Here is a 26446-nt window from a genome sequence, read left to right on the forward strand (position 1 = left end):
ACCAATGATGATGATGAAGTAAATAACCTTCTATGACCAATAGGAACCAAGATGTCAATATGTTTTGCTTAAAATCATATTTCCATTGTTTATTAACGTTAAGAGCTAAAAATTGAAGAGTGTAAACGAAGATCTAAATTTTATAATCCATTTTAAGATAGTATCAATATACCGAGAAGGAGTAAAAAGGTATAACCTGTTTAAGTGATAGTACTCGTAAAATACCGCCCAAAAAATCTCCGTTTTTTAGAATGGAACTTCAAATTTGAGCATGCTAAAAAAAATTTGCAATATCTCGGTTTTTATTGCACGCAGAATTTTTTTTTAAATGGTGGTAGTTCTTATCGAAATATCGAGTTGTTCTCATATTTTCCACACTAGTCTAGAGACTTTCTTAGGGCTTCTGAGAGCTTTCATAGCCGCTTGACTATGTGTCTACTTTTTCATACCTGTGTTGTTACAATCGTGACGATTACATTATATTATTCTACTTTTAACATCGCTAAAGTGCTTCAATAACTTTACTTTATGCTTTTCTCGTGTAAAAAATAACAAATTTTAAAATACAGTTGAAGATACCTGACTATTTAAAATGAATAAACAATATTCAGTTCTACAATTGTTTTTTCTTACAAAGAGAAGAGGTAGAAATGTGTTCGCAAGTTTGATTTTTTGTTTGACGCAAATGAAAGTATAATATTCTAATACTAGCTATATCTATATTCAAAATATTTACGTTACATATGCTTATTATTAAATGATTATATCAAAAGGACACTATTGTCCTTGAAGGAGTACTCTTGCAAGATCAATTCTATTTTTTATAAAGCAGCAAAAAATTTGCATATGCATTGTGTAACCACGTAACATAGTGACATGATTGGCATTGGAATATTATTATTTCTTATAGTCCATTGAAATGTTACATTTTTTATGCCTTAGCTTGCATTTCTTAGAGGACGCAATTTAATTTTTTTGATGTGTTAGGAGGATAAGTATAGGCTTAAGTTTAAGTTTGTGGGGTCGCTACCCTTGTCAACCGGTCGTCGTCTTGGAAAAAGGGGTGCAAAGGGTTTTCGCGCTTTATCGATACAGTCATGATCCGTTCTGAGGTTGCTGGATTTCAAGCTGATGATGATTCTGTGAGTGTCGTAGTAGAGGACGTTGGCATTCTTGTCTTGTCTCACGGCTTTAAGAAGCGAGCAGTCCAATGTTGTGTGTCCAAAGGGTCCACTTTTTTTAAAACTTCAAAGGGATGTATGTCGCATCAATTATACTGTTCTTCAAGTTCTATATATGGCGACGTCATTGCAGAGAATTTCATGCTTTTTCAGGATTCAAAACAACACTAATAGCTTACCAAGATCGGCAAACTTAAGTTCATCAAGATTTTACAAAAACATCCTGAGTTAGCTGTTCCTTATTTAATAATTATTCCCCAATTAACTGCTGATTAAGGATTCCATTCCACTGTCCTACTGGCTGATACAGACACAAACTTACAGAGGGTTATAGACCACCTTAAGGATGCTTGTCGAGAGTTTGGAATGAAGATCAACGAAAAAAAAACAAAAGTAATGGTGATCCAAAGAAAACAGAATATCCCCTTACCTATAAAAATAAATGGGAATATTTTAGAACAGGTAAACCAATACAAATACCTTGGCTGTTGGATTAATTGCAAGCTGGACCCAGAACAAGAAATTAAAGCGAGAATTGCTCAAGCTAGGGATAGTTTCTTTAAGATGCGCGTTCTATTCTGCGATACACATATAAATATTAAATTGAGATTAAAACTTGTAAAATGTTTTATCTGGTCTGTTCTTCTCTACGGAGTCGAAACATGGACTTTAAAAATAAAGAGCCTGAATAGAATCGAGGCATTTGAAATGTGGGTGTACCGTAGAATTTTAAAAATTCCTTGGACAGCACGAAAAACAAATGAAGAAGTACTAGCGAGACTCAATTTAGAAAAAGAACTATTGAGAACAGTCAAAAGAAGAAAAACCAGTTATTTAGGGCATTTGTTGCGCAACGAGAAATACTACATCCCTCAGTTGATAATAAAAGGCAAAATAGAAGGAAAGCGAGGAATTGGAAGAAAAAAATTGTCCTGGTTACGTAATATCAGAAACTGGACAGGACTTGGATTTGAGGAACTCTTAAGAACAGCTGAAGATAGACAAACGTTTGCCACCATAACCGCTAACCTCCATTGATGGAGACGGCACTTGAAGAAGAAGAAGGATTCCATGGGTAGATAGAATCACGAATACAGAAGTGTTAAGGAGAATAGGCAGAGAGAGGGAAATGGAAAATACAATAAAAGAAAGGAAATTGCAATATCTCGGACATGTGATGAGAGGCGAAAGATACAAGATCTTGAGACTCATAATTCAAGGAAAAGTAGAGGGTAGAAGAAGCGTAGGAAGAAGTCGCATTTCCTGGTTGAAGAACCTGAGAGAGTGGTTTGGTTGCAGCTCAAGGCAATTGTTCAGAGCAGCTGCCTCGAAGGTCAGAATAGCCATGATGATTGCCAACCTTCGTCGCGGAGATGGCACTTAAAGAAGAAGAAGAAGAATTAACTGCTGCAGACGAACTAAACGCATACCTATCATCTCATTCAATTAGTGGCGGCAATTGACAAATAATATGCGAGTGTTTTTCCAACAAGATCAAAGTGCAATTGTATTGTCATAGCGGTTGTTAGTTAGGTTAGGTTAGGTTAGGTATTTGAAATTGTAAAGTCGCTATTGACACCTCGACCTGATTCATATCAATATCCAGAGATCTAGGTTACTTAACAGACTCGAAAGAGGAACTTATTGATTTTTGCCACATTTTTTATTTCGGGTACGCAATTCGCTGGATCAGCAAGTTATTATATAAACTAAATAAGATGTTTAAAAATAATAATTGTATTTATATGAAATTATTTTAAAACAAATGTCAAACATTTAACAGATAATTTAATATTGTTATTAAGCGGATGACATGTATGACTTGATTCGAGATTTGATATGAGATTTGACAATCGTTACCAATCGAATCTTTTATTGATCGATGTGAAGAACCGCTATTTTTTGACGCTTCCCGTGTCGTCTTCTCGTGGCGCTAGTTCCATGACGCTGGCCTTAGCATTTTACTATAGACAAAAAAAATCAATATAATGTCAGTACAGAAGCTCTGCTTTAAAAAATGATTGTATTCCGATGATTGAAATAAATAATTTGAATGAATAAAAGATATTTTTATATAAAAAATATTATTGCGTAAATAAAAAAGCTTCTATTCAAAGTTATGTACAAATATTAAGTACATTACATACATGCCCTTTTACACATGTTCATGTAGATAATCATAAAACCTATTGATTTATTTGAAGAAATCAAAATAATTGATCACGTCATATTCTTGCATATATTTTGTTTCGTACGTAATTCACTATTCTTTATATTTTATTCATATGCAAATATAGCTACCATAGATATACGAGTATCTATATATTCTAGTAATGATAATAAAACCCGTTTCTAAAAACAAGAATGCGATTTTTTAATACAGGATGTGTTACCAAAACTTTAAGATGTCAACAAGATTTATCATTAAATTTGGGGATCAATTTATTTTCAGATTACTCATAAATTATTACTGAAAATAATAATAAAAGATAATAGAGTCTCTATACAACCATTTATTAAATTAAGCAGCTTAGGAGTCTTCAGCGATAAATCGAGAAATTAGAAAAAAGCGATGATTAACTAGGGATGAAAACAATCACAAGAATAATGACTTTAAAGAAAAGACGGCAAACATACGGTTAACTTAATACTATGTTGGAGATCTATCTATACATTTTATTACTTATTTTACCTAAATTTGTTCTTGAATTGATATTTTTTCTGTTCTATTGATCCTGCTCTATTTTATTTATTGTAACAGCTTGAACATAAGCTTTTCCTTTCTTGTACAAATGCCTCTATCCACCACTCCGCTTATCTGTTTTGTTTGAGTATATTTTCATTTATATACCGTATTTCAGCAAGAAGTTCGCCTTTTTGAGGTTTTCCTTTTACTCTTTTGTATTACCAGTGTCGTGAATATATTATCTGCTTTTTCGATCTCTGAACCAGTCCCTTAAATTTTTCACTCTTCTCTGTTTTGTGCTATTTGGTGCCATTTTCTCCCACTTTTGCTTTGATGCCGTCTAGCCACCGTTTTTGTGGTTTTTTTGTGTTTTATTTGACGTGTTGCCTAGTATACCAGACATCTCTCCCAACAGTTTTGCCCTTTTTCTTACCTTGTCTAGGGTGTTTTGTATGTCGGTCTTCCAGTTGAGAGTCCTACTAAAATGAACTGCCAAATAGGACACCGAGTTTCTGAAATCTAGGTTTTCTCCTAGGAGGGTTATCTGGCTCTGGGCATTACGGCTGTGGGGAGATTGGATTAAGATTAATTGAATTTTGGACGTGTTAGTTGTAACTCTACATCTATTGCACCACTTAAAAATTCTACTTAGATGGTTTTGACCTCTTTTGAATACAGACGATTGTCTCTGCGTCGCTCTACATGAGCCTGCAGTGAGGAGTGCAGTATCGTCAGCAAATAGCAATAAAGACTTCGATCTAGTTTGAGGGTGGGGAATCTCACTGTTGTAGACTGTGTACCATATTGGAACTAGAATTAGGCCTGGGGGAGCTTTTGGAGTGAATGGTGTGAATAGCGTGTTGGCTATCCACACCATTCAACTTTGATCCGGATAGTCCGATTAGAGGGAATATGAAAGTATTATTTTAACGAAACTTCTGAGCAGTCTAGCAAGGTGGATTTTTTCAATCAGAACTGTATGCCAGACCTTATCGAAGGCGATTAGAAGGCGTTAGAAGGTGACAAAGAACGCCGAAAGTCTATTTTGATCTTAAATTATTTAGGAATATGCAAACATGAGTTATGTTTTACCGAACATTAGTTATCTTCTGATAAAATGTTTAATCTTGGATTATGCAATTTAATTTTAACCACTAATTATTTCAGGAGTTGCCACATTTACGGCGATGTAGAAATATTTATGAAGAAAGACATAGATATATAAAGTTTGTAAAGAAATTGACTTCTTAGCGCAGTATAACATTGATTTAAATTTTAAATGTGCTAAAGATTACCCAAATGATCCCTGTTGCATTTTAGTATAACATAAAAGTTTGTATGCATCCTACCAATTATTAGGTGTGTATGCACTCGAGCACCTGCAAACGAGCCAGAGGTCCTCACATTTTTAATATCATCGTTTTCAGGTCACGAAACTCCTTAATACCCTTGTTGCATAAACAACTACACTACTTGTTAAAAGTTGAGAATATTGCCAACACTCAAATAAAACGTGCCATAAAAATATTTTGGTTATTTTAGGATCAAATGGAAGTTAACAAACCCATTAAACGCTTTTTATTCACACAAAATTATCAATACATCTTTATGACAATAATTCGAAAGGTACGCGTTGTTTGAAACGTAAAAAGCATTAAGTTCATCTTTAAATTGTGTAGGATATACATCTAGATTAAAATATATTTCCAATGATACCAGTATGGTACCACAAAAAATTAACAAATTTGTCCTATAAACTTACTTTTTTAAATTCGTTATATATTTCACGAAGCGCTGTTGCCAAATTAAAAAATATCAATATATTTACTATAACAATTATCAGATACACCCTTTCTCTTTGTCTGTTTAATTATTTTATGTTAAACATATTTATCACTTCCTTTTTCTTTTTCATTCTTCTAAGGACCTCAGCATGTCTTCAAATGCTTCGAGTTGGTCATTTAATTGTTTCTTTAAGATCCAGACCTCTATATTCCGTAAAGCAGCAAGGAAAACATATGAACGTAATGTTCTTATTGGCGAATTTATTTATTGTTCTCAGTTATATAAACACAAACAAACAACAACAATGTTCTTATCTTCAGTTGTAAACCAAGGTCACTACTGTATAACACTTCTTTTATTTTATTGAATATAGCTCGCCCAATTCTCATCCTTATTTCTTCTTTATATCTATTATTGTCACTAATAATCCAGCTCAGACATCGGTATTTTTTACCTTTTTCTACTGACACCTTGCTTATATTTTAAGTGTCTTTTAGCTGTGTTTTTGCAACTATCATAAATTTCGTTTTGTTGACGCTAGTCCACTTTTCCCGTTTGCATCTAATACTCAATCCAGGATCGCCTGAAATTCTTGTACAGTCTCTGCAGTACAGTATCATCGGCGTATCTAATACTCTTAATAGGCCTCCAGTAAACTTTATTTCAATCGCTATTTCTTCAAATTATTTTTAAATCATTCCTTCGGAATGTAAATTGAATAATAATATGAAAAATATGCAACTGTTAATTATTTCTGTTAAATAAGGATACCTGAATATAAGAACTCCAAGTTAATAGTTACTGAGATTGTGAATCAATATAAGTTGATTGTAATGTACATTGAAGTAAAAAGTGAAACTAAATAAAAATATTGGAAAGGATCACAAAAGATCAAGTGGTGAATGTTAAAAGAGGAGGAAGAAGGTCTATTCAGTGCCAAAATAGGGGAAAAATATGCTGAAACATAAAAGGAAGGCTTAATACAATTTAAAGGAATATTGCCAGTATTATTAGAGATGCTCCTATTGGAATACTTGGAAAAATATCAGGAGAGAAAATTGACAATACAGAGACCTACCTCGTGGTAGTCAAACAAAGTAAAAAAAAATAAAATAAGAGAAAATTATATGAATAGCAAAAAAATAGATCAGGCAAGATCTTCAAAACTATAAGGACATTAACACAGTATTTGGAATGTTCATTTAAATATGGAATCACTACAAATAAAACTATAATGTTGGATGCTGAAATGATTGTCAAAAGTAAAAAAGGTAGGTTTACACGTACCCAGTAGCTCGCACAAGTCTGACTGGCACGCCAGTTCCTACTTGCTGAAGTTCGTCGTTTATTGTACTCCTTACAGGTACGCCACTGGCATGAAAAATAGACCAGCACTCTATTCAAGACCATGCCACTACCATGCCAGCGCTGTTGTGCCAGTGCGACTGGAGTCAGTTACTGGATACGGTAAAGCTGCCTTAAGAATTTTAATTACCTAGGATCGGTATTACAGAGTAATGCGCAAATAGATGGAGATACGTACAGTAAAATTCTCTAAAACTTCTAAACGGTAGGTATGATGTATAAAACTGAATGTTGGACAGTTAAAAGGATAACGAATGCATATGTCGGAAATGAGAATGCTTAGATGGATGAGTGGAGTAACAAAAAAGAATAAAATTAATAAATATTTTGAGGGAACCCTTGGGGTGACACCAATTGATGCCAAAATGAGAGAGCATAGGTTAAGATAGTTCAGCCATGTTTAATTAGTCATTGTAGATATTAGAATATTGTTTCACAACAGTTAACGTAGGCCGATAATGATATTATTCATACGACTGATATTGTAAACAGTCGCTCACCTATTTGTACATAAATAAATATAGTGTTAAATGAACAGAAATTAAGGCGAGAATAGAACGAGCTAGAGCAGCATTTAGCAATATGAAAAAGCTCCTCATAAGCAGGGATTTGTCTCTTCCCCTAAAACTACGTCTAGTTAAATGCTACATTTTTCCGATCTTACTGTATGGTGTGGAGGCCTGGACGCTGACGGAGACGCTCACGAGAAAACTAGAAGCATTCGAAATGTGGGTGTACCGACGCATTCTTCGTATATCCTGGACCGAACATGTCACCAACACAGAGGTAATCCAAAGAATCGGAAAGGAGAAAGAAATCGTGAACACAATTAAACAAAGAAAGCTTGAATATCTAGGCCACATATTGAGACACGATAAGTACCGTCTACTGCAATTGATTGTCCAGGGAAAAATAGACAGTAAGCGAGGGCCAGGCAGGAGAAGACACTCGTGGCTCCAAAATCTGAGGAAGTGGTTCGGGCTCACATCGGTCGAACTATTCAGAAGCGCCGCAAATAAGATCAGGATTGCCATGTTAATAGCCAACGTTCGCAACGGACAGGGCACTTGAAGAAGAAGAAGAAGTTAAATGAAGTAGTAAAGTTAATAAACCCTGTAACATCCCTTAAATACCAGATGATTACCTTTTTATAACACATATTGTTTTACCAACATTTTTGAGTTAGCAGATTTTTAGCATAAAACTGATGCGTAATGTGGTTAATATATAATAAATCGGCCATGAACTGTGAATGCTAGATGAGTGGTCAACAAAAAGGGAATGCTATAGATGGACGGTCAGTCTATCGATGAATTTCATAATATTCGTTTTACGGCATTAGTGCGGAAACCTGTCTGTCAATAATTACAGTGTTGTTGATACTAAAAATATGTCGAAAAAACTGAGCATACAAGGTCGAACATTATATAGTCAGGCAGAATCCTTAAGCGATATTTAACAATTAACTTGCAACAACACTCAATAGAGTGGAAATTAAAAAAAAAACACGCCTGCTTCTTGATAAGTTAAGGTCGTGATTCAACTTGGCTTTTTCGTATAATAATTAGTTAAAAAAAAGATTCCCAATTTATAATCGAGAATTGTTTTTTAACAATCTCTGAGAGTATACCTAAGTTGCGACAAATGAATTATTCTGGTTCAATATTTAAACTATAAATATATCATATACCTCTCTCATATAGTGAGTGCTCTTTTTTTTATTAGCATTTCATTAACATTTTAAGACGAGCTTCGAACAAACCGTTGATTGCATGTTGATGGCAGTAAAAGTCCTTAATTATTCGTACCTCCTTGGTTGCATCTTTCTGAAAATTGTCGGTCTACAAGGCGTGTTTATCATTTATCATGTGATGGTTTTGGGTTTATTCAAAAGGTCTATAAAATAAACAAAAAATAAATCTAAAGACAGGGTGTGTATTGTAAATTGTTACTTACCAGTTACTGTCAACTGTTTTGTAGTTTGTATGTTAGTCATCACTAAGTGGTTAAATATATTTAACTTGCATTTACGTGTAAAAGCTCTTATCTTATTCTGTTAGTAATGAATTAGACATCAAGCCAGTTCTTAGTATATCTACCTTTGTGTCTTTTTGATACTGACAATGTTGACAGAAAAAATTAAGAGAGTATTAGAGAAAATATGGAGCGGCACAGAAATGCTTTAGAGAGTATATTAAAAATTAGCACGTCTAATATACAATATTCAAATTATAAATAATAGAGAAACTATTTATTTTTCATTAGTGGCTTCAAACTCTACGTCCATGTGGTATCTTACTATTCTCATGGACTTCGATCCCGAATACATCAATGAACAATCCTGACTCCTTACATGAACGAAATTTGGGAAAGTATTTAGAGTCGATAGAAGAGTAATGAAAAAAGAATTTAGAACATCATTATCATCCCCATCATTCTCTCATATTTGGTCTACCTCTCCTACTCTAAAGAAAATGTCTTCTCCCGTAGAAACCCCAATGTTTCTTTTCCCGTTTGGGCCCAATAAACCTTTACCATCATTTTATAAATCTAGCCTTGAAATTAATAATAATATTGTGTGCATGTTTTTCAACACTTTTCAATGTGTTTTGGATAATATTAATTCTTTTGAGGAACTTGAACGCAAATTATTCGCAATAAAGTAAGTAATTTTTATGGAAATGCCTAATAAAGAAAATAATAAATTAAAAATTTTGCAATGGAATGCTCAATCAGCAGTTTATAGTAAGATAAGTTTAGTGAAATGTTCAGATGATTATCAAATTGATATAGCTTTATTATCCGAACCTTGGTTTAAGCCTGACAGACAGAGTTCTTTTCGTGGTTACAATATTGTACGTAAACATAGGGATGAGAGTTACGCCGGTGTAGCAATCCTAATAAAAAATCCTGTAAATACACCTCACTTAATAAATATTAATATGTGATATTCAAATCAAAGCAAGTAATAAGACAAATTTTAAATGTTTCTCCGTTTAACACGTTCCTTGCCGGTAACGCGCTGACGGGTGATTATGATTTTGGATTATTTCACTAGCGCTACAACAGGGTCTTTTATATTTCAAAGGCAGGTTATTAGAGTTATTAAATTTTGTTCTTGGCTCTTCGACTTAAGACTTTTTGTCCCGATTAGGTGTCTATATCTTCTGGCTTTGTAATAATTGTAAATATTTGTAACAGTAGAGAAGATCGACGCGGGACCGTCAAGCTTGGAGCCATAGCTTGGAGAAGGCCAAGGCTCGATTAGGTCTGAAGTGCCATTGGAGGGAAGAGTTACTAGTACAAGTTTCCGATAATAATCCAGTTCACTTTTATCGAATGCTACTTACAGATGAATGTTTGCAGCAAATATGTGATGAGACTAACAGGTATGCCGAGTACGTTTTCTTATTTAATGTAGAGGTGGCACATTCTAGAACTTTCGCTTGAAAAATGTTGACTCTCGAAGAACTGCTAGTCTTTTTAGGATTGGTTTTACACATGGGTCACATTTCATTGCCTAGGATTAAGGATTATTGGAAAAATTAAGATATTCTTTTTGCTAATGCAATTTTTTCCACTTTTATGGGCCGGAACAGATTTAAGGTCATAATGCGTAGTTTGCATTATAGTAAAAATCTAGGAGGTGGAGAACAAGTACCTGAAGTCAAAATATATAAAATTAGATCAGTAATAAACTTTTTCAATAAGAGAATGGAGAAAGTTTATTATCCTGATCGTAATTTGAGCTTAGATGAGTCAATGGTATTACACAGAGGACGACTTACTTTTAGACAATACTTAAAAAACCAAAATCATAAATATGGAATCAAGTTATATATGTGGACCGAAACAAATGGTCTAATTTTAAAAGTTTTGATTTACTCTGGAATGTTTGACGATTTACGTGGAAAAGGGCACGCTAATAAAGTGGTTTTGCACCGTTTAGAAGTAAACTAAATGTAATCCATTGCGTTTAGATGGATAGTTTTTACAACAGCTTTGATTTAGCCAAAAATTTGTTTGAATTTTCAACTCACTGGACAAGAACTCTTCGAATTGACCGTAAAAATATTCCTGTAGAAGTAAAGCAAGAAGAACTTGCTAAAGGTGTAACAATTGCCCGTTGCAGGAAAGAGTTATTAGTTGGCAAATAGAAGGATAAGAGAGACGTTTACTATATAATATCAGAATGTCAAAATACCTTACAACTAGTTGCAAGAAGATGTCAGCATGTAATGAAACCAAAGCCCATTAGCAGATATAATAAAATATGTCTGGTATTGACCGACAAGACCAGATGCTTGCCTATTATCCGTATCAACGAAAAACTGTACGATGTCCCACAAAAATATTATGCAGATGACGGTTATAAATGTATACATACTCAACAAGTATTCTGGAAAAAAATTTGCCTTTACGAATTTCGTTTAGAACTCGTTAGATCACTTTTAAAACTTAGTATTTCTGAAGCCAAACATGTTACAAAAGATCACCTATTGACGAAACGAGATGTAAATGATCTAAAGGGAAAAGTTATGAGAAAACGCTGTAAAACTTGCAGCGAACGAAATATCCGAGAAGATACAATTTTATGAATGCAAAACCTGTTCCGACATCTTTGGATTTTGTCTGTGTTACTGTCAAATATCCAATATATAAACCTTAGTTTGGTGTTATATACCTATATTTTATGATATTTTGTATTTCTTGTTTTGTTTTGTATTATTAAATAAATGTTTCTATTAAAACTGATTTTTATCAGTATTATTTACTAGTATTAAGTACAAATATATTATAATAATACCAGTATCAATACTACAGCCGAGCGCCACTGACGCTCTAGCGCGTCCACCAACAACCGTTCTTGTATATATGTGCATTTAGTTGAAAAATACGTGCTTTATTCTTTTCCAAAATCTAATAAATCAACGTCTATGTATCAAAAACGGTAAGCGGCGCTTGGCTGAAAACCGAACCAAAATAGATCGGCAGTTAACGTGTTAATGCCCACTCAACTAAAGGACAAGCCGGTCAGACTGGAAAAATGTATTACACATTTAATGGTATATAGTTCGTCCCAAACCCTTCTTTCAGTGCGTCATAGTTGATCGAATTCTCTCTAACACATTAAGCTAGAAGTGACAGAAAAAAACGTGAGTCTGTGATTATTATACATAGAACTTATAAAATTATTTATCGTAAAGCTAATTCTACTTACGGATGTATAATTGGTTGGAGTTTAGAATACGCTAAATAGATATCCAATCAATGATGCGCATAAATATAATTTGACGCAGATTGTCTCGATCGTGACAGTACTTTCACAATGTCAACTGATAAAATGATAATTGTCATTCCAGGTTAGTATTATCAGACATTTTACAGCAAATTTTGTATTTATTGTCATAAAAATATTTTAAATATGCCGAGATATATCGAGAAAGAACAAAGACTAATATTAAAATTATTAAATTATTTTCAATTAGAAAAAGAGAGATTACGATCCTGCAACTGTCAGATTTAACTAAAATGTCATGCAATAATTCTCGACATTCTTAAAATCCTATATGACGTCAAAATTAGTGACGCACTGAAAGAAGGGTTTGGGACAGACTGTAGGTACCTATTATAGAGGGAGACTTCAATGCACACCATGAGATGTGAGATTCATATAAAATAAATCCTAAAGGATTTCAGGTATTAGACGTACTCGAGAATATTAATCTATAATATATAGTACCGTTCGCGTCATAAAAAACTGGTACAACTCTTATAACCAAAAACCGTATTTTTTAAGTTGTGTACGTTGGTCTTGTCACATGTGTCATTCTAATTTCTATGGCACTGTTGCCAGTTCAACAAAATATTACATGAAACCAACCAGCTAAAAGCAGGGCTGTGCGACAGACCGCCAGTTTTGAGTATACTAAAAACTAAAACATTATCGAACATTCTCTATCAGTCAGTCACATTTATTTAAACATGCATCCTAAAAAATTCTCCTGTAAAAAAATTCTCTTGTAATTTTCCATAATCTCAATTAAGTACCCACACATTGATTCGTGTTTTATTATAATTTATGAAAATATTTCAATTCAAAAATAATGATAGATAATCAATCTAGACATAACTTTAAATTATTATCATAAAACATTACTGTGAGATATTGGATTGTAACTGTCACGTTTTGAAAAGCGTTTTTTCGTTCCGGATATTTTATAGTTTATAATCTACGTAGGATAAAGTATAATGTTAGTTTTTCACATTTATTGTTCTTGTAATAAATAATAATTTAATTTTGGTAGTTTGCCTGTTACTAAACTTATTGACACAAAATACAATTCGTGTTCGGGTAATTGAAGTATAAAATTACAGTATATGCATTCCAATGTTCCCTGTGCCAATACCCTAGGTTTAAAGATCCTTCAAACATTTTGGATATTAGCTCAACCCTATCTCTGGTTACTAAATTTATTAGATACGGTTTTTTGTTGTTAATGATAAAAATAATACCTATCTAAAAACTTTATACATTTTTGAACGTTATTTTTTATATATTTAGATTTTGTGCAATTCCGTTATCTGCGATGGCAACAACGAATTGATTCACGGACCATTGTGTCCAGTCTGAACACAGGTTTACATTGGGAAAAAAAAGTGTACCACTTTTATATGACGGGAAGTGTACTATATATATATATATATATATATATATATATATATATATATATATATATATATATATATATATATAATATATATATAATATATATATATATATATATATATAATATATATATATATATATATATATATATATATATATATATATATATATATATATATATATATATATATATATATATATATAATTATAGTGCTTTTAAATACTGGAAAACCTACCAGGTTTGCAAGGATTACCATTAAACCAGTGGTCGACTTAACATTTTCGTCATCAGATCTTCCAGTTATTATCGAAATGAACAAAAAATGTTTGTTATTTTAGTACATTTAATTCAAGAATGTGTTAAGAATCTTGCTGTCTATTCAGAAATCCATAATTAGTCTGCCAGCCAATCGGCTGGTACTTTTGTGCGAGTATTAAATACTTATTTTATTAAGCCAATTAAAACACGTCACAAAAGATATTTGCGAAATATAACTCGTAACGTTTTCTCATTTTAACGCCTGCAAACAAGTGAAAATCTTCCGGATGTGCTTTAAATGTAAAAGATACCTAAACGACCTTAACCAAAAGTAGGACGCATAATTTCAAAACATTCATTGTTTAAGTTTATTGATCTTCGCAAGTACTAAGTTTTATATTATTAAATAATTACCACTTGAAAGATAAAAATAAAAATTATAGAAACAACTCAACCATAAGAAAAATAATATCTCGTTGTGTAAAGATCTCAACATGTAATTATCAGCAAGCAAAGGATTTATTAGTTTGGTAATAAGCGGTTTTATTCGTTTCACCGTGTCTCCTCCTTTCACATATATAATGGATATTTTTTTTGGCTGTTATAAACGAGGGTAGTATTGACTCATTCTCAAATTACTCGCTGTATAATGGAGACGAAGAAACCTTTGTTTTTTCTGATCTTATTACTGAAATTTTCAATACAAAATGAAAATTCGGAAATTATAAAGTTAATTGCTGATTTTGTTGACAAATTAAATGTCCCTACTAAAATTTTTGTTCATGTTTGTTGGTCGAAAGGTAAGGCAAATCATATTTTCTTAAAAAACTATTTTTTTAGAAATCTACTGATGCAAAAGTATAGATAAACATAATAATATGCAAAAGAATAAATGTCATTTTTTACTTATAAACAATAAATTATAAACAAAGTAAGATTGCTATTTGATTTTTAATACTAAAGGAGAGGACCGGTAAATTATTTGGAAAAGTGACACAATTTTACTAAAAAAGCATTGAAAATCCTTTAAAATGAGTTAATTTTTTACTTGCAAAATTGTTGCAAACAGGCTTCAAAAGTTGATTTTTTGAAAATTATTAATAACTTCTTTAAAAATGCATAAAAAACTTCAATTTCTAGTAATTTCACTTAACAGATATGACAAAATTGAAATTTTTTATCCCAGAAAGTTTTATCTAAACTCTAATTTCACTATTTAGGAGAGTGAGTCATCGTTTGAAGGCGTAGAAGTGGAGAAAGACTTATGAAAATCCAGTGGCGTTCACTCACTTTTATTTCAACGTTAATTATATTATATTGTTTAAATATTATTGTTCAAAATAGGCCACAATATATTTATCTGCAGGTTTTTACTGAAGTTTCCATCTCTATATCCAAAGACCGTTTTCAAAGATATAAATTATAGTTATATTTATTTTATTTGTTTATTATTATATATTTATATATTTTTATATTATTTTCTTTTTTTTTCTTAACTTTAAAAACGGTCTCTGTAATAGAGATCGAAACGTCAGTAAAATAAACATGTAAATAGATGTATTGTGGCTTATTTCCAACATTCTCCCTAAAAATACGGAATGCCACAAGCAAAAAGCCACAAAAAAAAATAAATATTGCTATCATTTGTATATTTGAAAACGATCTCTTTATATAGAGATCGAAACGTCAGTAAATTAAACCTGTGAATAAATATTTTGTGGCTTATTCCCTACTGTCTCCTAAAAATACAGAATGCCACAAACAAAAGTCTATAAAAAACAAGTAATTTTGCAGAAAGCTTACTGATGCCACCCGGTTGCCGCGGAAGTTACGCTAAAACGTCTTTTGACGTGATCCGCCCTTAAAGAGTTACACAATGAAATGTTTTTAAAACAAATTTTAAGACAGTTTCCACACCACCCGAGAGGTATGTTTTGTGGCGCGTTACTTTTTTTTAAATGGGTGTTCGCCAAGAGCCATATTTTCCCATTAAATAAAATAAACAAAACACTTAAACAGTATAAAACAAAACAAAATAAAATTCTATAAAAACAAAATAAAAATAATTTTGGATGTAACAAAACATTGTTCTATTCTAATACAAACACTATACACACTTACTATGTTCTTCTCGTTTTTTTTTGTTTTTGGTTTTTTTATGCTGATGTTCTTACTAAACTATTAGAAAATATTATTCGCTGTCTAAATCTGAAGATGCAGTGCTGCTATCGCTGTCATTATCTTCACCTGGTGTAATTATAATTGGCTCTAGTAAAACTTCGACATGAGTGTCAAGTTCCCACATACGATATTCTTCTTTAATTATATGGCCTATACATTTAGCTCATTTCTCTGGAGTTACATGGAGGATTGCTTGAATCAAAAGTTCCTTAACTTCGTTTAATTTGAACGTTTTGTTATTGCGTGCTACTTCTCCTTTCACTTGCGCCCAGATAAGTTCAATGGGATTAAGTTCGCAATGATAAGGTGGTAGACGCAGAACTTTAACCCCATAATCTTTTGCAGTTTCATCCACAACATATTTAGGATATTCACTTTTCCTTAAACGTGCAATGTCAAGTAGTTGAATTTTGAGCATTGATTCTTCGTATGCAATCCCCTTTTCTGTAAGCCATTCTTGAATTCTCCCTTTCCGCCATGCCGTCGTCGGTAATTGTTCTAGTCTGCGGCTATGATATGGCGCATTGTCCATAACAACCACAGACCCAGATTCCAATTTTGGTAAGATTCTCTTAAACCAGCGCTCAAATAACAGAAGTCATTTCTTCATGATAATCACCTGTTTTTTTCTACTCAAATTGAAGCAAACCATCATCAAGGAACCCTGTATCACTTCCTATATGGGTGATGATTAAACGCCGTCCCTTTCCTGATGGAGCCTTTAATCCTGTAGACCAGCCTTCTATAAATGCTTCGCGTTTACTTTTTACATTTAAATCTTGCCAAACTTTTCCAACTGTATGACCTTCGTTAATCCAGGTTTCATCCAAATAATATATTTTGCATCCAGTGGTGCGAATTTTTCGTATTTCTTCTAAATATTTTCTTCTCCACAGAATAATTTCATTTTTTTCTAATAGCATACTTTTTCTGTTGCGTTTTACGTATCGAAAGTTCATTTCGTGCATGGTCCTGATTAAGACCCTACGAGATATCTTGGGTAAAGAGTCATCATTTTCGAGCTCTTGAGAAATTTTTTTCAGTGTTGGAATTTCACTCCGAAAATAAAATGAATGAATTTTTCGACGTATAATATTCCTTGTCTCGTCATCCAAAACAATGCTTTTCCTACCTCTAGTTTTACCTTTTTCTTGCTTTTTATTTTCCGATGTATTTTTAAGTACACGATAAATAAAGCTAACGGATACTTTTGTTAAACTGCTACAAATGTCGACCGCTTGGCTAACGTTAAATGCCATTTTTCTGCCGACAATTCCTTCATAAACGTTTCGTATCAATACCTTCTCTTCGGACGTTAACATTTTCCGTCTCTTTTGCGGCTTTTCATTCTTGGAATCAACATCAGAATTTTGCTGTCTTCTCTTGGAACAACTCGGTTTTTCGTCCATTGTATTTCAATAATCTGGATATATACTATATATACAATAATTTCAAAGAATATAACTAAATATTTACTATAAAACGACAAACTATAACACTCTTATTATCAATAACACGTTTTATCAATACTACAATACAGTATTGATAAAACAGTATTGACAACAATAAGTTTACAAACTTATCACATAAAATATACTCACAAAAACACATGCACTATTTACCCATAGAAACACCAATGTTTTCTTCGTTCATTTCTTCGGCAAAAAATAATAAAAACTAGTTTTACTGCATGTATGGATCCGAATTGTAAAACCGAGTTCCCTCGCTACTTCCAACATTGCCAAACGATTGAAAAATAATGTTTTAAAATATCGATTTTTATTTTATAAATTTAAATACGTAACGAAACGGAACATATAAATAAAATTTATTTTATTACAATTTTGTGCTTAATTTTTACTATTGAAAAAATCATGTTTTTTGGTATTTTTATGACGGTAATAATCGCTGCGTGGAAGAATACAGGTTTTGTATGACCATAATTACTACTTGTGAACAAGATTTGGCTACACTGTACGACAACTTCTGGTCAAGTCTACTATAGAGAAGCACAAATAAATATACTACTTTATATATTCTGTAATTTCTTATGAGGAAACGCAAATTGCAATCGAGAAAACAGGCAGTTTTCGAGGGCCGAAATTTAAACCGAAATATTGTGTACATTTAAATTTGAGGATATTCGGCGTTTAAACTATGAAATCACTCTTCTGAATTGAGGGTTTCTACTATACAAAGTTATTACGCGTATTAGGTCTACATGAATTCTGAAAGTACCAAATTGAAGAGAAAGGATTTTTTTATTAAATTAAATCATATAATGAATAAAAAAATGTATTTTATATATTGTAACATACTGTATTGTAATGCAAATTGGTTTACAAAAGTACTGTGATTTTAGATTTTAAAACATTTAAAATTACTCAGACGCATCAACATAAAGGAAGTTAGTTTTTTTTATTCGAAATATTGTCATTTTTAGACGAATTTAACAAAAAGTAGAATATCCTACAGCACTTAAAACCCGTGTTAGTCCTTTTTTTATTTCTCGATTTTACTATTTCAAAAACTGAGTTCATAAATTTAAATTTATAAAAGTCGCTATATCTCGGGTTCTAATCCACGAAATTATTTTTTTAATTTGTGGTACCTCGTTGCATGGATTATCAAAATTCAAATACTTAGTTTATTTGTAAATTATTTATTTAACCGAGTAATTTGTTTAAACAATGTAAAATAAATATTTATTTTGCAAAATTTTACTTTTTTCTTATTATTATTAGTAGAAAAGGTTATGAAGTGATAAGCAACTTAAATATTTATGTATTATAGTTATAAATATTATCTTTTAAAAATAAATTTTACAACAAAATTTTTTATTTGAAAATCAAATCTACACGTCTTAATTTTTGTTGAATTTTACTTATTATTTTTAAAATTAATTTTCTTTGCTGAAAAACGTTACAAATATATTTTAAATAAATTAATTGTTATAAAGTTATAAATATAATTATAAATAAAAGTGGGGAAATTAAGTATGTAAATTTTAATATGTTAATTAATATACAGATTAATTCCATAATTTTCATATATAATTATACAAAGATTATAACAATTAATTTGTGTAAAATACACTCATGGACAAAAATATCGAATATTTTGGAATTTTCAAATTTTTGTTTTTTCGAAATAAGTTCTGGTCAAGCCAGTCGTTTACTGTAAAATAGAGTTTATTTTAACAATGTTTAATGAACAATTTTAAATGATAATTTAAATTGCTTAAACAACTGGTTTAAACTGAAAGAAGTGCATGATCAGTAACGAGTATTCCCCTCTCTACCTCTTATTACTGCTTGCATCTTTCTCAGCATGTTTGCAAGTAAATTTTTTACATATCCTTGGGAAATTGCATTCCATTCATCCTGTGTAGCAAGCCGAAGCTACTCTATCGTATTTGGAACGGGATTTCTTTGGCGTATGCTGCGTTTTAGGTGATCCCACATGTACTCTACTGAATTTAAATCCGGGCTAGACGGTGGCCAATCCAATCTTCGAATTTGGACCTCATCAAGATAATTACTCATTATGGCAGCGGCATGTGGTCGAAAATTATCGTGCACTAACGTGAATCTTTTATATCCAATGTGACCAACATATGACAAAACATGATCTTGCAGGATGTTTTAAACGTAAGAATTCCCAGTCATCCGTCCAATCACTTCCACAAGTGCGGTACGTGCCTCCCAACTAATACCTTCGCAAAGAATTATGCCATCAACTCCAAAACTAACGGTCTGGGCGAGACTGCAGCTGGCGTATCGTTCTCCAACTCTTCTGTAGACGTAGTTTTGACCATCTGGCTTCCATAATAGGATTCTGGTCTCATCAGTGAAAAGAACGTTTTTCCAGTTGTCGATATTCTACTAAATATGTGTTCTTGGAAATTCCAAACGACGAGCTTTATGATTTTGGAGAAGACGTGGAATTTTGGCGGGGCGTCTGGGCTTTAAGTTTGTTTCTTTTGATCTTCGTCTAACTGTTTGTTAATTCATATTAACTTGTCTGACATTTAATAGCTCATTTCTGAGGTGCATCGATGTCAATGAACGATTTCGTGTAGAATTAAGAACCAAAAATCGGTCATCAATTGCGGTTGTGCACCTTGAGCGTCCTTGACCAGGCCTTCGTACAAAATTTCCTGTTTCGCGGTACCTTTTTAGAGTGTTTGAAACTATATATTCAGTTCTGATGAGACGTCGTGCGATATCTTTTTGTGTATATCCTTCCTCGTACAAAATGTGCTGCTTGGACTTCCTCGCAGTGCCGAATTGGTGGGATACTTGTTTTAAAGTTAGTTAAATCAAACAATTTTAAATTAAACTTAATAAATTAAACTAAAAATAACCGAATTAGTATGATTTTTCCTTTACGTGAAGAAGGATTTTATGATAAAATATACGAATGACACCAACCACTGAATAAACGTCAAAATAATCATCAGAATATTTCAAACCAGTTGAGTACATCAGCCTACTACAAGAGTATTATCAGTAATCTAAAATTGTTTTGAAATAATAGTGACTACAAAACAAAATTGGAAAATTCCAAAATATTCGATATTTTTGTCCATGAGTGTATATTTGTAATATTTTTCAGCCAAGAAAATTAATTGTAAAAATAATAAGCAAAATTCAACAAAAATTAAGACGTGTAGATTTAATTCTCAATTAAAAAATTGTTATTTTTGTAAAATTTATTGTTACAAGATATTATTTATTTTATCTAACCATAAAACATAAATATTTAAGTTGTTCACTATTTATAGTTCGTAACCTTTTTTACTAATAATAATATATAAAAAGTAAAATTTTGGAAAATAAATATTTATTTTAAATATAAAAGTTTAAGTTTAAATAATGTACATAGTTAAACAACAATTTACAATTTAACTAAATGTATTTTTATGATTTATGCCATAAGGTACCGCAAATAAAAAAAATCAATTTTCGTTAATTAGAACCAGAGATATTGCAACTTTTATACACTACTGTTTTTACTATTTTTCTTTTGAACGGATTACTGGATTTCGATAATTTTTTTCTCGCATTATAGGTCTATTTCTAATTAACCACTGTACTAATGCTTTCTAAAAAATGTCAACATTTTATCCGTATACGGGGTGTAAAAATAAAGTTGTGTTTTTTTCATTTAAGTCCTTCCAAGTCTTATCCTTTCTCAAAATTTTAGTAACAAAATTATTTCGATATCTCTATTATCAAAAATTATACAGAACTTTAAATGTAATAAGTTTTTATTAACATTTAAAGCAAAGAAAACACTATTTACATAAACTTTATTGACATTTTATACAACTAAGGCCTAAGATACCATAACCTTAATAATCTTTAACAATCTCCTTCCCCAAAAAACACTTAATAACGAGGATTTCCACCTCTACTCTAATTACTTCTTCACAGTGACGAGACATAGTTAGAATCAAGCGGCGTATTTGCTCTTGATCAATTGCATCCCAAATTTCTCTCACCATTATTTACATGTCGTCAAGAAAGACAGGTGGTAGTTGTCGGCTACTGAGTTAGCGATCAATAATATCCCACAAATTCTCTATGGGATTGAGATCAGGGCTGCAGGGTGGCCAGTTCATGGTTTGTATTCCAACCTCGTCCAAATATTCACGGACCACACGTGCAACATATGATCGACCATTATCATGAATTAAAAGAAAATTATTTCCCATGTAAGGTGCAAATGAAACTACATTGTTATACAAAATGTCTGTAATATACCTTTCATTTGTTAAGCAATCTCTTCGTAAAGCAACAAGCTCCGTTCGCGCTGTAAGAGATATTCCTCCCCAAACCATTACAGATCCTCCATTGAACAAATAGGTCGTATGTTGCACTATACATAGCATTTTCTTGGCCGTCGAATAACCCTCACACGTCTATCTGAGCTATATTAGCAATACTTCGACTCATCAGTGAATAACACGTGTTCCTAGCCATTAACATTCCATTCAAGGTGCTCTCTGACAAAAAACAATAGATTCAAAAGGAGGAATCGGCTACAATGAAGATCGTAGAAAATCAAGCAAAAACAGTCGTATTTGGCTAAGAAGCAAGTGTTATTTCATCAACTAAAATTGAAATGGCCAAAATTCATAAATTAAAGTTTGGATTGCTACCTCATGCATTTTATTCGTCAGATCTAGCCCCATTGGATTATTTTCTGTTCGGAAAAATAACTCAGTGGTCAAAGACTTTCCATCCGTAATGTCGGCAGTTAATGGCTATTTTGAGAAACAAGATAGGTCTTGTATTGATTATAAAAAGAGTATCTAACTTATTGAACATCGCTGGTAAAAGTGTACAGAGCTGAAATGAGATTATGTTGAAAAATAAATACATTTTTTTCTAAAATTTTTGTGTTTGTTTTATTGAGTCGTGTACTTTTGGGACCACCATATAATTTTGCAAAAATAAAAGTAGTTGTAAGTTTTTTTTGCGGGTTTTTGTTACATTATCATAATTATTTAATGATATATTTTAGAAGACCAATTCAAACTTTTGAAGGAATTATCAACTAGATACGTAGCTTGCCAGTTTGAAACTTTTAATAGCAATTTAACATATCCTATACCTCCAGAACATCAGCTATTTTTACTTGATGCAGCGTGCAATGGATCGGAGAAACTACTGGAAACGGTATGGTGAAAATAAAGGTTTTTCATATTAAAAACTTTCAATACAGCATATATTTTATATTAAAAATTATCAAAAATATTATATTAGTAAGAGTTTTGGGGACTTTTTTCATTATGTTTTGGTTTTAGGGAATGCTTTCCAAGTTTATGATCACGGAATTCAATTTAAAAGTTCACCAGATTTGTTAAGTTTGCTCAAAATTGCTTGAAAGTATTCAATATTATTAGCTATTATTAATGAATATTATTTGTTGAAACGCCATTGATTTTGATACCTTGTGTCTCATTTCCTAAAGCTACTTGAAATATATGAGGATATACCATCCATCCTATGGCTCTATAGCCAAATGCGAGCCCTGGCCTCTCACAGCGAACCTCTCCATTCATTACCGTCTGTAGCCATTATTCATTCTGAGATAAAGGTGGATCGTTTCTAATTCCCCACCTGTTGCTCTCTTTTATTGGGTCTAGGACCTTTTTTTCAAAGATGTCCATGCGGTTTACAGATTTTTTTTATGAAATGAGGATGGTATCCGAGAAAAATTCGCACGGAAGAGAATCATATATTTACTGCCTCCTGAGCGTTATAAAAAGATCTTAAATCATTATCGACCACAGTACATGTGATAAGGCTCCTCGTTTTTACTACTCTTGTAGTAACTGAAAATCTCCTAGTTAGAGTATGGATTGTTTTTTATTGCAGCACCTTTTTTCTTGAGCTTAATTGCAACAAAGAATTTGTGTCCTTGTTTTTAATTACGAATACTTTTATTTTCCTGTCATGTGTCACTTTAAGTAATAACTAATTACAATGAAATAACATATTAAGGATAAATTTATTAATCTGAAAAGGATTTCAAAGTCATCAGTCTGCAACAATTGCACTTTAAATATTATGTAAGTTGACTGGACCTTGATATAAATTGTAAATAAACTTATTTGCTAACTCACGCGCTTACTTTTTTCAGGGCAAACAATTGAATAAGTTCGATCATCCGTATAGGTGGTTAATTTGGGGTCAAACGGACCATGACCAATTCAAACAGTTTTATTTTCGATTGGACGGTCAAATATTTATTATAGATAAAACCGAAAAAGGAATTAAAGGAACTTACAGGATGAAGTCTATATATAAAACTTCAAATGAATCATTGGAGTTTATGGAAAACAATATAGGTGAATGGGATGTGCAAAATGGTTTTTTGAGTTATAATCAGCTGATTTTGTCGACAAATAGGAGCAATATTATGGGAGTTAATTTAAATATTTCGTATGTTGTTACAAATAATGACACGTTCAACCATCTCGAAGATTTCAGGTAATTTTAACGTTATTTAAATATGACTGCAATTTTTTCATTATTATTACCATCATCAACATTATTCACATCATGATGTTTACGACGATAATAAGCATTATGATAGTGGTCATCTCATTATCATCATGCCTATTACATTTTGCACAATAGTGGGAGAAAGGTTAAACAAATTGAAAGTATGTTGCTCAGGATAGAGATCGAGGGAAGAAGTTGGGAGAGACCTATGTCCAAAAATGGACAATAGAAGGCTAAGAAGAAACTTCTATAAAAACAAAAAGATTGAGTTTTATGTTAAGGAATTATTTTTAGCTATTTTTAGCTTAAATGATGATGATCCCTCGCAAGAGGGGTTTGTTGATATGTGTATAATAAACAAAATTACATTTACTTCTTTCTTGAGTGTTTTGTTTTATATTTATTGTCCAATATGGATAAGAAAGAAAAGACCACTGACTCAAAATGAACTTGAGTACTACGCAAATCTAAGTGATTCAGAATTTGATTCAGATTTGATTCGAGATTTTTGGCGGATGGTAACGATAGTACCGATTTTGAACTTTCTAAGAATTCAAGTGATAGTGAAGATAAAGTCGTCTCCGAATCTGAAGTTGATGTGGAACCTGAAGATAATGACGATGATTCTTAAGCAATAACATCAAATGCGAATAATAATTTGTGGACAAAAATTCAACAAAATCCTGAATTATTTATTTTCCACGAAAATATTGGTGTAAAATGTTTACGCATATTAATAATAATATCACTATTATTATATTTAATTAGAAAGGAAATAAGTTTTATTGTTTTACATGTACAAGTGTACAGACACCGGAGAGAAATGACAAGTAAGTCAAACAAAAAGAAAACATGTTACCAAGATTAACAAAATAATTATAGTACTGAATTGTACAGCAACATGAAATTGAATACATCAAATTTTACAGTACAGACGCTGGTGGACTTATTTTTTCGGATGAGTTTCTTCTATTACTAGTGGAACAAAGTGGCAAGATGTCAGTACTGCAGAGATGAAAGTTTTTATTAGAATTTTGTTGCAAATGGGACCTTGTACTTTTCCATCAATTGAATATTACTGGAGCATAAACAAGATATATAATGTAAACTTTGGGTGCTGACATACGAGTCAAATCGATTCTAGTTGTTAATTCGATATTTTCATTTTGTTGATAACTCAATGCTATCTGCCGACAGATTATACAAAGTGAGACCAATACTGAATAATTTCAATAATATTATGTGTGAAAACTATGTACCTGTACCAGATAAAAATGTTTGTATTGAAGAATACATGATGCTTTAGCGGGGAAGATTGTTTTTCCGACAATATAATAAACTGTGTGAGCCCGATGGTCTTGTAATGAAAATAAAGATTTTCAGCGGAAAATCTGAAGAAACTGACAATAACGTAGATCACACTACTAATGTTGTTTTACATTTATTGCTCATAGATTTTTTCAATGAAAGTATACAAGGCAACAGTAAGACCAATCCTAACATATGCAGCGCAGACAAGGACCGATACAAGAAAAACGAAACAACAAATCAACAATATCGAAATGAAAGTATTAAAATCAATAGCGGGCATATCATTAAGAGACAGACAAACCAATAGAAGTATACGCGAACAATGCAAAATTCAAAATATTAACAGGTGGATAAAAACAAGAAAAAAAAAACTGGAACGAACATGTAAACCGAATGGGACCTGATAGATTAGCGAACATCTGTAAAAACAACAAGCCGTATAGCAGAAGACCCGTTGGAAGGCCGCCAAAAAGGTAAAAAGATAAAGTACAATCAACAACGACTGAAACAGAATAAGAGGCAGACAAACAGGAGTAATCCTAGTTGCGCGAAGAAGAAGAAGAAGAAGAAATTTTTTCAAAAAGTAACTTCTAGATTATTAAAACTGATAAAGTTTAGAGAAGAATTCATCGTCGCATTGATTGGAGTAGAGATTAAACCGATAAAAAAATAGATTGCAAGAGCTTCGTTATTTAAAGACTCTACCGAAAAAAAAAAACAGCGTCTGACAAAGCCATGTCGTACATGTACCCAAGCAAACAACGCCGAGAAACGCGTTACTTCTATCCAACTGGTATAGAGAAGCCAGCTCTTTTTGTGGAAGTTTGTTTAAAGAAGCTCCACAAACAATAAAATATTATTTTATTCCTGGAATTAATTTTTATAATTATATTTTTTGTTCGTTTTTTAATAAATTTTCTGTTATCGATGTTAGCACTGGTATATTCCAAATTTAATCGTAGCTTCACAAAAATGGCAAGTAAACGAAAA

General features: G+C 31.9%; 1 protein-coding gene across 1 annotated transcript in view; it reads left to right on the forward strand.

Annotated features, from left to right (window-relative positions):
* The first annotated feature begins 14595 nt into the window (after positions 1-14595).
* LOC140433622 (uncharacterized) overlaps positions 14596-26446 on the forward strand; it is a 46426-nt gene continuing 34575 nt past the window's right edge. Inside the window, exons 1-3 of the mRNA XM_072521604.1 lie at positions 14596-14746; positions 22659-22813; positions 23781-24130. Coding sequence (XP_072377705.1) covers positions 14596-14746; positions 22659-22813; positions 23781-24130 — 656 coding nt within the window. The remainder of the gene's footprint in view (positions 14747-22658; positions 22814-23780; positions 24131-26446) is intronic.

This window comes from Diabrotica undecimpunctata, chromosome 2 (genome assembly GCF_040954645.1).
Source record: "Diabrotica undecimpunctata isolate CICGRU chromosome 2, icDiaUnde3, whole genome shotgun sequence".
Taxonomy (NCBI): domain Eukaryota; kingdom Metazoa; phylum Arthropoda; class Insecta; order Coleoptera; family Chrysomelidae; genus Diabrotica; species Diabrotica undecimpunctata.